Below are 15670 nucleotides of genomic sequence, written 5' to 3' on the forward strand. Positions count from 1 at the left end.
TCAGTTCTGAGTTTGAGAAATTCATGTAGGATATTGTTTTTCAAAAACTTGTCTGAGATTTTGCTTCTACAGTCATTTTCACCATAACCATTAAACTCCACAATGCTGTTTTCTGTCTCTCAGCATTTATGTTCTTAGTTGTCTAATCGTGGAATATTTTCCTCAGTTTTCTTCTCTGTTGAAAAGTGAGAATGAATTTCCAACTATGTTAAGTGAAAGTGGAAAAAACCCCCAAAACACAAAAAGCAGAAAAACACTGCAAAGATAGTGTCTCCATTGGTTTTTCCCTTTTAAAAGATGATGTAGTACTTGGTTATTTCACTGTTATTTTATCATTCTCCTAGATGATTCCATCAGTCTCCATTTTCTCTTTTTTTAACATAGTTGTAAATAATTGATGAGTAATGGTTAGTTCTTGTTGTTTAGTCGCTAAGTCATGTCTGACTCTTTTGCAACCCCATGGGCTGTAGTCTACCAGGCTCCTCTGTCCATGGGATTTCCCAGGCAAGAAAATTGGAGTGGGTGGCCATTTCCTTCTCCACATCTTTCCGATTCAGGGACCGAACTCACGCCTCCTGCATTGTAGGTGGATTCGTTACCACTGAACCACCTGGGAAACCCTGATAGGATGATGATAATAGCAAAATGTTTCAAGGTACAGAAAAAACAAGATCATTATGACCTTGTGATTATTCTTAGATTTATAAAGGTGCCCAGTGTACCCCTATGGTAATTACAAAATAGAATCTTTTTGTTTGTTTGTTTTCTAAGTATATTGTTTTCTTTTTTTTGGAAGCTACTAAGAAAGAATGTTATAAATATCAGTCCTTAGGACTGCTCAAAAAATGAAACTCAAAAACTAGAATTGGTTTTAGTAGACCTTGATAATATAAGAAGGGTTAAGCACAATGGGATAATTAAGGATAGAAGTATGAATCTTATGGATTCCAAGGACAGAACTTTTAGCCAGTCTTTTAGGAAATGGCTTCAACCAGAACTGAATGCCATCAAGAATCTTTCTCATTTTTATTCCTCTCTCTTCCTAAGTGAACAGTGCAAAGAAATAGAGGAAAACAGTACAATGGGAAAGACTAGAGATTGCTTCAAGAAAATCAGGGATACTAAGGGAACATTTCATGGAAAGATGGGCACAATAAAGTACAGAAACAGTATGGACCTAACAGAAGGAGAAGATCTTAAGAAGAGGTGGCAAGAATACATAAAGGAACTCTACATAAAAGATCTTAATAACCCAGATAACCATGATTGTGATCACTCACCTAGAGCCAGACATCCTGGAATGTGAAGTCAAGTGGGCCTTAAGAAGGATCACTATGAACAGAGCTAGTGGAGGTGATGGAATTCCAGCTGAGCTATTTCACATCCTAAATCAAATGCTATTGAAGTGCTGCACTCAATATGCCAGCAAATTTGGAAAACTCAGCAGTGGCCATAGGCCTGGAAAAGTCAGTTTTCATTCCAATTCCAAAGAAAGGCAATGCCAAAGAATGCTCAAACTACCACACAGTTGTACTTATCTCACATGCTAGCAAAGTAGTGCTCAAAATTCTCCAAGCCAGGCTTCAACAGTTAGTGAACGAAGAACTTCCAGATGTTCAAGCTGGATTTAGAAAAGGCAAAGGAACTAGAGATCAAATTGCCAATATCCGTTGGATCATCAAAAAAGCGAGAGAGTTCCAGAGAAACATCTACTTCTGCTTTATTGACTACGCCAAAGCCTTTGACTGTGTGGATCACAACAAACTGGAAAATTCTTCAAGAGATGGGAATACCAGACCACCTTACCTGCCTCCTGAGAAATCTGTATGCAGGTCAAGAAGCAACAGTTAGAACCGGACATGGAACAATAGACTGTTTCCAAATTGGGAAAGGAGTACATCAAGGCTATATGTTGTCACCCTGCTTATTTAACTTCTGTGCAGAGTACATCATGCAAAAAGCTGGACTGGATGAAGCACAAGCTGGAATCAAGGTTGTCAGGAGAAGTGTCAATAACCTCAGATACGCAGGTGATACCACCCTTAGGGCAGAAAGCGAAGAGGAACCGAAGAGCCTCTTGATGAAAGTGAAAGAGAGTGAAAAAGTTGACTTAAAACTCAAATTTAGAAAACTAAGATCATGGCATCCGGTCCCATCACTTCATGGCAAATAGATGGGGAAACAGTGAAAGACTTAATTTTGGGGGCTCCAAAATCACTGCAGATGGTGACTGCAGCCATGAAATTAAAAGATGCTTGCTCCTTGGAAGAAAAACTATGACCAACCTAGACAGCATATTTTTCCAATAGAGGTCTATCTAGTCAAAGCTGTGGTTTTCCCAGTAGTCATGTATGGATGTGAGAGCTGGACCATAAAGAAAGCTGAGCACCGAAGAATTGATAACTTTTGAACTGTGGTGTTAGAGAAGACTCCTGCGAGTCCCTTGGACTGCAAGGAGAGCCAACCAGTCCATCCTAAAGGAAATCAGTCCTGAATATTCATTGGAAGGACTGATACTAAAAGCTGAAACTCTAATACTTTGGCCACCTGGTCTGAATAACTGACTCATTGGAAAAGACCCTGATGCTGGGAAAGATTGAAGGCAAGAGGAAAAGGGGATGACAGAGGGTGAGATGGTTGGATGGCATTACTGACTCAATGGACATGAGTTGGAAGAAGCTCTGGGAGTTGATGAAGGACAGGGAAGCCTGGCAAGCTGCAGTCCATGGGGTTGCAAAGTCAGACATGACTGAGCAACTGAATTGAACAACCTAAAATTTAAGTAATTTTTTCCATATTTTCCAATATCTTAAAAGATTGTGATATCTACATTTATTGAATTATATTTAGAATATTTTCTGTACTTTTAAGTGTAGTTTTTCAAACAGTTGTACTAGTGGTTTTCAAAATGAATTTTTCAGAGATGACTTGCTCAGGAGGCTGGGGTTCAGTCAGACAAGTAATGGGAGGCTTTGGCCTCCTACCTATATTTCAACCGTAAGTCTTTTTATAAAGGGTTTCTTTAAAAAACTGTACTGATGAAAAAAACCCAAAAAACATACCTATTCAGGGAGAACACAAAAGTTGAACCATGTGATCTAGGTCACTTATTTACCAGACATTTGTTGCCTACAGTATGTTAGTCACTGGGTGTACAGAGATAGGGAAAACACTAATCAGTGACTTTCTCTTAGCAGAAAATCAAGCTGAGCAGGGTTTTTAAAAAACAATTATGCATAATCTATTAACATGCTTATTGTACGTGTAACTTTAACTGGAATTGTGTTTTAAAAACCAAAATTCTGAGACCTACTATAGTACATCTTTTTTGTGCATGAAACTATGCTTTTTTATAATGTCCTGCACATAACTGTTACTAACATGTTTTACTTTTAGTCTTTTTGTTGAAAACACTTTTTTCTTTGCTTCTAGAATGAGAGACTCAAAAAACTCTGTGCTGATCTAGAAGAGAAGCATGAGGCGTCAGAGCTTCAGATAAAGCAGCAATCCCTGAATTACCGACATCAGCTACAACAGAAAGAGGTAAAGGTTATAACAGACTTCATATTTACTTCACTACAGTGTATTTAGGATGATTTCTAAGAGTTATACATCAAGCTCTATTTAGATCTGTGAAAATATCAAAAGGGTGTTGAAGTTAATAATTCCCAACTCAGTGTGATATCACTAATTTAACAAGGACTCTGTAAGCATTTATGTTTATATTACATAAACTAACCTTTGTGGAGTTTAATTTCTACTTTCCAGAAGAATAAAAGTCTTTGTATAAAATACCTTCAGGCGTCTGTTGTTTATAATTTCTGATTTTATGAAACTTATTTCTCATCTATTTATCTACATTGTTTTAAATCAGTGTGATTACTAATAACATTTATTTTTTAAAGAAAATGACTTTAACTACAAATGTTAACATATGCTTATTCATGTTTACTTGATTTTCCATGGAAAAACAGAAGATTAGGTGTTTTATAGTTGACTTACCTTGCTCTGTGTAGTTTTTCCTCTTTAGTTTGATAGAAATGGTTATTTTGGAGGTAGCTTATCTTGCCTTTGCGGTGCCAATAGTATTATATAATTTAACCAATGTTACTATGAATCCTTAAAATAGAGACTGTGTACCTAGGTTTTGTACATATGTACCTAGGTCATTGAATTCTCTTTAGTTTTAGTACATAAGTGGAATTCAGTAAATGCTTCTATAGAATTGAGACATTTCTTGTTTAATTATTCAGATCATTGGGGTGTTGTTCAGTTTGTTGATTAAATGTTCATTTCTACAATCACTTTATATTTGGGTTTTAAAAATTTAGATGTATTGATTTCTAGTTCTTTTAGTGACATACTAAGATGAAAAAGTAAACCACATTAAAGATTAATATTTAAAGAACTTAAATCTGTTTGGAATTGATTTCATAAAATACAATAAAAACTACAATACAATACAATATAATATTACTACAAGATAAAATGAGTATAAAAAGCAAATTTATAAGTTCAAGTTAAAGTGAAAAGTCCTTTTTTTTTTTTTAAGATTCAGCAGATATAAAATTACTCTGTCAAACTGCTTTAAAAGTTTTTAAACCTTATTCTTTTAGTTTTCTATACTTGTTATGGACTGGAGCAAACATTATTCATGACACTGGTCCACAGACATACTTTGAGCAGCACTGACTTATACTCCGGTAGAGCGGTAGCTCCCACCTAGGGGTTTATAGCTGAATCATGAAAAATACACATTGTTAGATCTTCTTGGAGATTCTGATTTAGTGTACTGGAAAGGGACCCTGGTACTGGAATTTTTAAAAAATCCCATAGCTGATTCTGATGCTTACATCCTAGTTGAGAAAACTATGGAAAATTTTGATATTTTATTTTTTACTTGGCTGTTGATATCAGAGGGCAAATGAAAAATTCACATTTAGGAATACATCTTTTTAAGTAGAGTTTGCACTTTTTACCTCTACAGCTTGATATAACTGTCTACTGTATGATGAGAACTTCCTTTGCATTATAGCTACATTTGAAAAGAACTGTTGATTTCATTACTTCTTACTAGAATCAAAGATAATATATACTTTAGATCTGCTGTTTTCTGAATCTGTTTGTTGCCTTCATTGTGATGTTGAGAATGCCCAAAGATGCAGATTGCTTCATATCATTTATGGGAAAATAAGATTTGCACATTTCTATAAACCTCAACTAGAGAAGGGGCTTTGATACGAAAAAGTGTCTGTGTACTATGACATCTGACATATTTGTATTTGGTTTTTCTTTGTCTAATTGCTTGACATTATACCTGTAGAAATACTGTTACTCATTGGCTGTCTCCTCAGGTCAGATTTTCCTTAGTAGTGATAGGATATCTTTTGGACTAGCTTGAGTATTTTACGGAAAGCTTATTTTAGTTTTCTCAAGCTCACTCACTCTCGTGTTTTGTGTAATCTCTCATTTGGAATGGATATGGCATTATGCTAAGTCCTGTGTTTGTAACTTCTTTTGGATGTTGACTTAGTATTGCCAGCCTTCAGTCAAAACTCCATTTGGCATATCACAAGTTTTATACAGTTCTCTTCCTGAGTAGAGTTAGAAGATTTTCACTGGCTTCTCTTTGCCAAAGCTAAAACCAAGGCCTCTTTGAATACATGATTTCCTTCTGAGACTAATGGGCTAATTAATAATCTACAAGGCTTACTGTGAAGATCAGATTAATACATCAAAGCTTTCTTTTCAGCTGTGTTGTGTAGACCAGCACAAGTTATCTGACTCACGGTGCATTAGCCCAAATCCAGCCATACACAGTCAGGTTCAAAAGATTCTTCCAACAGGTGTTCTAAGGAAACTCAACAGTGCATAGACTGCTGAAGCTTTTATTTTCTCATCTCTTGAGGGTTGATAATCACAAACAGAACCCGAAGAAATTGCCTATGCCAAACTACCTGATCATGTAGTATCTCCTGATGGTAAACTGATGTTTAACTGAGCATTTTGTTGCTTTAGTTGATGTATGAGTGGAATTCTTTTCCTCATACTAATCAAAACATTATCTCTGCTTTAACTGTGGTAATCATGTTTGTTTTTGAAATAAAATTGTTACATTGGGATGTTATAGATGACTTGGATTCAGTTGGTAGAGTACAATCATTGGTAATTATAAAATATTATAACTTTTAACATTATGAATATATTAAAGGGTCAGTATGATTATTTCACAGTGCTTTCTCTAAAATACGGATTATAAATATAGGTAGAAATCAGCCATCTTAAAGCAAGACAGATTGCGCTACAGGATCAGTTGCTGAAGCTGCAGTCCGCTGCTCAGTCAGTGAATTCAGGAGCTGGTGGTGTACCAGCAACTACTGCATCTTCGTCATTTGGTTATGGTTTAAGTCATCATGCTTCAGGTTTCCATGACGATGACATGGATTTTGGTGACATCATTTCATCACAACGAGAAATAAATAGATTGTCAAATGAAGTTTCAAGACTTGAGTCTGAAGTTGGCCATTGGAGGCATATTGCTCAGGTAGGTAGAATTCTCATGAGTTTCTGAAAGCTGAGTGAGTAACAATGTTCATGCTCTATATAGACATTTTGGTTTCAGAAAGAACCCTGGACTAGGAAATCAGAAAACCTGTATTCTATTTCTAATTCTACCAGTGACTTTTTAAATTGGTTTTAGTCAGGTCATCATTCTCTGAGCCTCAGTTTCCCCTTCTGTGCCATATTTGAAATAAATTTTTTTTTAAACTTAAAGCAAGAGAACTTTAAAGATAAAAGTTACAAGTTCAGCCCTTAAAAGAGATGAAAATAGAGTTGCTGTGGTTGAACTTGCACCTTTTTCCCTGGGGTCCCTGAGACTTCCCTGGTGGAACTCAGAGCTCCAAGGCACCAGATTTGAAACTGTTTGCGTAGATGGTGATGTAAGGTTCTTGTTTGCATTGCTGTTAGTCGCTCAGTCATGTCTGACTCTTTGTGACCCGATGGACTAGAGCCCACCAGGTTCCTCTGTCCATGGGATTTCCCAGACAGTAATACTGGAGTGGGTAGCCATTCTCTCCTCCAGAGGATCTTCCTGACCCAGGGGTCAAACTTGGGTCTCCTGCATTGCAGGCAGATTCTTTGTCATCTCAGCCACCATTAGTTATATGTTAAATGAAAAAAATCTGATAATAGATTGATATTACAAAACACAAACTATTTTGTTTTTTTCTCAAATGTTAGATATTTAGTCCTTTGTATTTTGGACTGTAAACTTTCTTCCAAGAATCCCTTTTTTGTCTTGTATATCAGGTTTTATGTATTACTGAGGTAGCCAGTGTACTCGAGACCTGAAATAAACTGAAATATTGCTCATACAGACTTTATTTTATCATTGTGGAGAAAAATAAAGTATATAAGAGATTATTTTCTATCTTTTTGTCAGTGTAATCTTGTTATATAAAGGAGAAAGCTTCCCAATTAAAATGATCTCCTTGCTTCCCAAGTTGCTGGATATTCCCAGTACCCAAGATAAAACTTAGAGAGGATGATCTGTTAGTCCATCTTATTCCTAAAAGATGATAGTTCCTAAACTTTGTATGTGTAAGAATAACCTGAGAAATTTGGTGATATTGTAGCTCCACTGTTACTAACCAGAGTTTCAAGGTTAGTATTTTGTAGGCTGTTTTAGGGTGATGGAAAATATAGTCAAGTAAGTATTCAGGTGATACTGATGATCTGAGGAACACATTCTAAGAAACATTGCCAAGGTAAGAGTTCATGTGGAAAAGATGGATTTTTGGTATATTTACTTCAGCATATCTTGAATGCCTTCTGTAAGACAGACCTGTACTGGGGTATTATGGTGAAAAAGGTATAATTGGGTCCGTTTCAGTGTGCCTAATTTTCTAGTAGGGATAATAAAAATTAATGTTTGTATCATACTTTAATTTTTATGTTTCTCCCTATACTAATCCAATACATTGTCTTTAATAACTATGTGAGGTATTTATTACCTTTGTTTTGCAGATAAGTGAAGTAAAGGTTTAAGTAATACACTCACTGTCACGGTGATTTAAATTGTGCTTTAAACACACATCTTTCAACTCCAAGCCCTGTATTCTTTTTAATGTATTGTGTTCCTTCTTTTAATCAGAGAGCAACTTTTGGTTCCTTAGCATGCTGTGGTAAATGTTTATCTTTATTAAGATAAATGAGCACTACACAGCTTTGAATGAAAAGAAACTCATCCAAAAGCCAATACATTAATATTAGCATTATTAGTAGTATTAATATTAGCGTTAATATTGGGTAACATTCCATTTTAGAAATTACCTTTTAGGAAGCTGCTTGATAATCATCAAATTTAAATTTTGTTAAGTAAAGAAAAATATTCTGCATTGTTTTTTTTCTTATTTTGTAAAGTTATTGTCTTCCTCAATTAGTTAACAGACTCTTGAATAGTATAGTTTATTTACTGTGTATTATTACTTACTGTCTGACTAGGTTCTTTAGAAGGTGCTTGGCAGTCTTTAATAAGAATTTGTCTGAGAAACGCCCCCCCATTTTTTCTTTTCTTTTCTTTTTTTTTTTCATTTTTTCTTACTTAGGTTTCTTTTTCTATTTTTACTGAAGTGTAGTTGGTTTACAGTATATTAGTTTCAGGTGTACAACATAGTGATTCAGTATTTTTATAGATTATACTCCTTTTAAAGTTACTATAAAATATTGGCTGTATTCCCTGTGCAAATGCCCTTTTTTTAAAAAAAGGTATCTTTTATTAAAGTTAGTTTTTGGCTTTCTCTTTTATAAGAAAATCAGAACAGTTAGTTTCTAATTCTATTTTTCTGATCTAGACTTCTAAAGCACAAGGATCAGATAGCGCTGATCAAAGTGAAATCTGCAAACTGCAAAATATCATTAAGGTAAGGTGGATTGTTGGAACAATGGCTGTTATACATCTAAAATTTGCTTATTGGAGAAGGCAATGGCACTCCACTCCAGTGCTCTTGCCTGGAAAATCCCATGGATGGAGGAGCCTGGTAGGCTGCGGTCCATGGGGTCGCTAAGAGTTGGACACGACTGAGCGACTTCACTTTCACTTTTCACTTTCACACATTGGAGAAGGAAATGGCAACCCACTCCAGTGTTCTTGCCTGGAGAATCCCAGGGACGGGGGAGCCTGGTGGGCTGCCGTCTATGGGATCACACAGAGTCGGACATGACTGAAGTGACTTAGAAAAATTGTGTTCTGCCAAGAATAATTTTGAATAGTATCTACATATAAGACTAAGGATCAAAGGGAACAAGATGGGAAGGCAGAGGGGGCGAGAGTAAAGCAATGGTTTTCAGCATTGTCATTAGCTGATTAACTCAAGTTTGGTGAAAACCCTACCCTGAGTCACAGGAGGGGATTACTATTTGCTCCACGTCTTTTTTAAAAAATTAGTGAATGTTAAAAGAGTTTGCCCAGGAGACTGGGGGAGCTGTGTCTTAGTGGACAGGGGTCTAAAGTACTCTGGAATTTACTAAGAAACCTGTTTGTAAAAATTATTACTAAAAAAAAAAAATTATTATTGCCATTTTCTTACAAAAATATATTTTGGAAAGTTGTATACTGTCAATTAAACTGCTTTTGTCTAAAAAAATAAATAAAAATAAAATTTGCTTATTAAAAGTATACGTCTAAATTAATAAAAGACTCACTTATAAAAGTATTTTATAGATTATGATATTCTCTTTGGTTTTTTTTTGCTGTTTTTCTATCTTCTCTTCTTTATGACACTTTTAAGAATATAAAAATACATCTTTCCAAAGTAATTTGGTTTTGAACATTTATTTATTAGGTAGTTTATGTTTCATAAGTCTGTTTTCTACTGTGTATCTTGTAAAACTGTTTATTATAATGTTCATGTTATTTATTGTAAATAGTCATTTTCCCTTCATGGTGGAACTTTACTAGTTTGTATCAGTCATTTGCAGCTGTCCTGCCTTGGTCACATTACTTAACCTTTACAAGCTTCTGATTTATCATCAGTTAAGCAGATATTATCATAATACCTCCCTTGGGGGATTGTTTTTGAAGTTTAAGTGTAAAGTTCCTTGTCAAGTACTGGCACATAAGTAAGTGCAAAAGACTAAAGAATAGCTTCACTTGTCTTCTCAGGAAATCGAGGTTAATTTACAGATTAAGATTCTTGGCTACAAGCAAAATAACCCCTGTCTCTAGCTAAGTAAAGCATAAGAGAATTTATTGGAAGAAGTCAGGAATAGTCATTCCACAGGATTGAAGGGAAAATGGAACATGTTAGTCTCAGGGAGGATAGAAATTGGGTCAGCATGAGAAATCTAGGTAGTGGGACACAGTGGACAGGCTTTCCAGGGTGCAGCTGTTATAATGCTTCTGGTCTAATCAGTTTCCTCCTTTGAAAGATGCATCTCAAGATTCAGGTTTCTAGGGGAGAGAGAGTGGTATCAACTAGGGTAGCGAGACATCTTGGTTGACAGTTTAGGGGTCCCATCAAGACTGAGAGAAGGAAAGGCTGAGCAAAAAAACGCTGTACTAGGACAACAACAGGAACAGATTGGCCAGAGGTGGACACTGATATTGGTGGACTATGTCATTAGGAGAAATTCATGGTCACAGATACTAATGAAAAAAAGATGTTGCTTGCTTTTTGTTTCAGTTGTTTCTTCCTGGTGCTCCCTCATTAAAAGTAGAAAAACTTCTTAAGGCCCAAGAAAGGGAAGGGTGGAGTCTTTTAGAATTATCCAGATTTGAAGCCTGTGTTTAAACTTTTTTCAGCCTTAGCACATTTAGAGAATTATTTTTAATAATATGGACTTTTGCACAACAATGAAATAGCTTAAATTTGTTTATTATAAATAAATGTGGTTAACTTTGTTCAATTTTTTTTAAGGAACTTAAACAGAATCGAAGTCAGGAAATTGATAACCATCAACATGAAATGTCAGTATTGCAGAATGCACATCAGCAGAAATTGGCAGAAATAACTCGTCGGCATCGAGAAGAATTAAGTGACTATGAAGATCGGATTGAAGAACTGGAAAATCTATTACAACAAGGTTATTAATTTTGCTATTTTAATGTATTAAATGACAAACCTAGCTGATATAAACTTGGTCTAAATTCTAAAGAATGAATAAATGACTAGTTCTCATCTGCTGGAAATTTGCAGTGGTACCACTATTGTTAAGATTCTGCAAAAATGAAAAAGTCCTTTTGCCTTGTGGTAAATAGTTATAACAGAGATTTCTTTGGATTGTTTGGTGTGTTTTCACTTTTTTTCAGACTCAGATACAAAGGCTTTTAGTACTTGATTTCAAATAATATTTTTCCTGGGGCTTCCCTGGTAGCTCAGCTGGTAAAGAATCCGCCTGAAGTGTCGGAGACCCCCAGTTTGATTCCTGGGTGGGGAAGTTCCCCTGGAGAAGGGAAAGGCTACCCACTCCAGTATTCTTAGGCTACCCTGGTGGCTCAGCTGGTAAAGAATCTGCCTGCAGTGCCAGAGACCTGGGTTCCATCCCTGGGTTGGGAAGATCTCCTGGAGGAAGTCATGGCAACCTGCTCCAGTATTCTTACCTGGAGAATCCCCATGGACAGAGGAGCCTGTTGGGCTACAGTCCATGGGGTTTCAAAGAGTTGGATACTACTGAGCTACTAAGCACAGCACAATATCTTTCCTTTATTTAAAAATGCTTTATTTTAAAAAATGCTTTATTTATTATAGTAATTTAACTTTTTTTAAGGACTCTATTTTTTTAGAGCAGTTTTAAGTTTATAACAAAACTGAGGAGGTACAGAGATCTTGGTTATACCCCATCCCCCGACATGCATGGCCTCCCCCACTATCTACGTTACTCATCAGAATATTACATTTTTTACCAAGGCACATCATAGTCACCCACAGCCCATATTTATCTTAGGATTTACATTTGGTGGTGTACATTCTATGGATTTGGACAAATGTATATCATTGTATCTTACAGAGTATTTTCACTGCTCTAAAAATCCTCTGCTCTGCCTGCTCATTCCCCTGTCCCAGCCTTACAGCCATTCTTCTTTTCATTTTCTTCATTGTTTCTCTTTTCCAGAATTATCACAAAGTTGGAACCATATAAAAGGTAGCCTTTTCAGATGGACTTCATTCACTTAGTAATATACATTTAAATTTCCTCCATGTTTTTTAAAATAATTTTTTATTGAAGTATAGTTGACATACTACTGTATTATAAAATTCAGGTGTATGTTTCCTTTATGTTTTTCTGACTTGATGGTTCATTTCTCTTTAGCACTGAATGATATTCTGTTGGTTGGATATGCCACAGATCTTAATTGTTCACCTACTGAACAGCTGAGTTGACTTAGCTTGCACTCATGAACAACATCTTGGTGGTTTTCAAGTTTTGGCAGTTATGAGTAAAGCTGCTATAAACATTGCTGTTCAGGTTGTTGTGTGGAAATAAGTTTTTAATCTCTTTGGGTGAGTATGAAGGAGTATGATGGCTGGATCATATGGTAAGAATATTGTATTTCTTAGTTTTGTAAGAAATCATTAAGCTCTTCCAGGCTGGCTATACCATTTTGCATTCCCACACAAGCCATAAATGAGAGTCCCTGTGGCTCCGAATACTTAAGAGCATTTGCTGGTGTTTTCTTCTAATTTTGGCCATTCTAATAGGAGTAGTATTACCTCACTGTTATTTTAACTTTTCATTTTAAGATCTTCAAGTTCTGAAGTCTGTTGGATCTTTAGTTGTATATAGCAGGCTATTTTTCTCTTGGTACTTGATATTTGATGTGTCCCTGATTTTATATTTATGTCCTAGGTGGCCCAGGAATTGCAGTAACTGATCACTCTAAAACCCAAGAGATGCAAAAAACTGTTCAAGTTCTACAGGCTGAAAAAGTAGAGTCTACAAAAAAAATTGAAGAACTTGAGAATAAAATAAAAGACATAAGTAAAAAACTATCTTCTGCAGAAAATGACAGAGATGTTTTGAGGAGGGAACAAGAAAGACTAAATGTGGAAAACAGACAAATACTTGAAGAATGTGAAAGTTTGAAACTGGAATGTAGTAAATTGCAGCCTTATTCTGCAAAGCAGAGTGACACGATGACAGAAAAGGAAAGAATTCCACAGAGTTTATCAGTAGAAGAAGTGTTCAGACTGCAACAAGCACTGTCTGGTATAAAACGTTTGGAACTTATTTCTGATTGGCGTTTCACTTCATACTAGTTGTTTTTAGAGGCAGACATTTGAATGATCAAACACTTCATGGAAATTAAGTATTAATGGAAATGACTGTGGAATTAAAATAGAGTTGTTTGCTTTGGATACAGTGCTGGGTAATTAATAAATCACAAATAGGATATTTCTACTTAAAAGGGTTAAGAATTGGCTAGGTTTCTTGCCTTCCTCATCTTTTAAGTTTTTACGTGGAGCTCGTTGACTTCGGGAGCTTCCTAGGTGGTGTAGTGATAAAGAATCTGCCTGCCAGTGCAGGAGACGCTAGAAATGCAGGTTCGAGCCCTGGGTTGGGATGATCCCCTGGAGTAGTAAATGGCAACCCACTCTAGTATTCTTTTCTGGAAAATTCCATGCAGAGGAGCCTGGTGGGCTACAGTCCATGGAGTGGCAAAGAGTTGGACAGGACTGAGTGTGCACACACCATTGACTTTGGAGCCCATGTAGATTTCTGAGAAATGTTTATATAGATACTTGTTGGGAGGAAGTTACTAAACACTTCCTATAACTCATCAGGGTCCAGACCCTCCAGTTAGAGAATGCAGTCTACCTTCTTCAGAAGTCTGTGTTACCTTTCAAAATAATCTGTGTCTAAGCAGACCTTAGAATTATAAGAGCCATTGGTCTTCCACCACTTACCATGCTCATGATTATATTTAGTTATATACCAATGTTCTGGATTTCCCTGGTGCTCAGATGGTAAAGAATATGCCTGGAATGCCGGAGACTCAGGTTCTATCCCTGGATCAGGAAAACTGCCTGGAGAAAGGAATGGCTACCCGCTCCGGTATTCTTGCCTGTGGAGTTTCATGGATGGAGGAGCCTGTCAGGCTACAGTCCATGGGGTTTCAAAGAGTCGGACATGACTGAGTGACTAACACACACACACCCCACCCCTGCCACCAGTGTTCTAGGTTACAAAAAGTAAATATGGATGAAATAGGCCAAACACCTGTATTTGTTTATGCCAGAAAACATAACGGGAGGTCTTCCACTCAAAAGATGCATTTTGTTTTTCACTCTCCTCACAAAATGAGCTGTCAGTTTATAAACTCATTCGTTCCTACTCTGGTGGTTTCTAGCCCTTGTTTGCTTGCAACCCTCTCCCCCCAAACCCCCACCTGCTGTGCCCCTTCTGTATTCCTTATTTAGTTGTTCATCATGAGCTCCTGACCTGGAGTAAATTCAAGGTTACACTTAAAGGAGAGTGACCCTCGTCCCATCTTCCTTTCCCTACTTCGACAGGTAGCAGTTTCTCCCAAAAGAGAAAACTCAGTCATCACCATGCAAGTCCTGAAGGTTCTCTTTCTTTGACTTCCCTCTGCTGAGTGCTCTTTCAGGATTGTGTCCCAGCGGAGCTCTAGGGTTTCTCATAGGTGCCTCAGTCTCGGGACAGCAGGAAGGCTGTGTGGTGGGGTTCTGGACTACTTTCGCCTTTGACTTCAAAGTAGCTCTGTTTTCAAAATTTATTTTTTAATATATTGGGTGACGTGTATGAGTTTTTTTGCTTTAAAACCTTACTGCTCTACTCTTTCCCCTTTCTTCCATTTCCACTGCCAGTGAATAACTTCAGCCAATCACAGTTTCTTTTTGCCTTTTTAACCATAGCAGTCTCTCGTGCTCAGTCGCTTAGTCACGTCCAACTCTTTGCGACCCCAGGGACTGTAGCCCGCCAGACTCCTCTGTCCATGGGGTTTTTCAGGCAAGAATAATGGAGCAGGTTGCCATTTCCTACTCCAGGGCATCCTCCCCATCCAGGGATTGAACCCGCATCTCCTGTGTCTCCTGCATTGGCAGGAGGGTTCTTTATGACTGCACCACCTGGGAAGCAGTCTTGGTAGAGCAGAATAGCATAGTGGTTAAGAACATGCCTGGGTTGGAATCCAGCCCCTTCACTAACTGACCTTGGGCAAGTTAATTTACATCCCTATACTTTGTTTTATTCATCTATATGGTTGGGATAATCCTATTGCATTCATGGTGGTGGTAGTAGGATTTTATGAGTTACTAGGTGTAAAGTTCTCTCTAGAACAGTGTCTGGCTCATAATAAGCATTATAAACATGTTATCTGTTATTCTGTGGTCTCCATGATCCTTCTTCAATCAATATATTTTTCTGCTCCCAGAATGATTTTTCAGAAATGTAGAGTAGGTCACTCCCCTGATTTCGGTATTTTGTGGCTCCCTGTGAACTGCAGTGTACAGTCTGAACATCTTAGTTGGACATACGATGTCTTTCATGGTCTGGTCTCTGTCTGCCTCTGCAGTTTCAACTGTCTCCATCCTGACATTCTGAATTTTAGCCGTGTTGAACTTTGTGTATTGCTCCATAAGCCAGCAATGTTATGTTTGAACTCTGTTGCCTTTGCCTGTGTTGCTTTTTCTGCGTGGAGCGTCTCCAT

The 15670-nt window shown here is 37.0% G+C and overlaps 1 protein-coding gene and 1 long non-coding RNA gene across 4 annotated transcripts in view; one reads left to right on the plus strand and one right to left on the minus strand.

Moving 5' to 3' along the window:
• The window catches only part of LOC139038709 (uncharacterized), a 448893-nt gene that overhangs the window by 112980 nt on the left and 320243 nt on the right, over positions 1–15670 (minus strand). The gene's annotated exons all lie outside the window — the stretch shown is intronic.
• The window catches only part of TRIP11 (thyroid hormone receptor interactor 11), a 69300-nt gene that overhangs the window by 7886 nt on the left and 45744 nt on the right, over positions 1–15670 (plus strand). For 2 of the 3 annotated variants that reach the window (XM_020875936.2, XM_020875937.2), the window contains exons 3-7: positions 3433–3543; positions 6266–6544; positions 8856–8924; positions 10920–11085; positions 12850–13209. In XM_020875936.2, the coding sequence (XP_020731595.2) occupies positions 3433–3543; positions 6266–6544; positions 8856–8924; positions 10920–11085; positions 12850–13209 (985 nt within the window). The remainder of the gene's footprint in view (positions 1–3432; positions 3544–6265; positions 6545–8855; positions 8925–10919; positions 11086–12849; positions 13210–15670) is intronic. The other variant, XM_070477942.1, reaches the window with a different exon arrangement.

This window comes from Odocoileus virginianus, chromosome 16, assembly GCF_023699985.2.
Source record: "Odocoileus virginianus isolate 20LAN1187 ecotype Illinois chromosome 16, Ovbor_1.2, whole genome shotgun sequence".
In the NCBI taxonomy this organism is placed as follows: domain Eukaryota; kingdom Metazoa; phylum Chordata; class Mammalia; order Artiodactyla; family Cervidae; genus Odocoileus; species Odocoileus virginianus.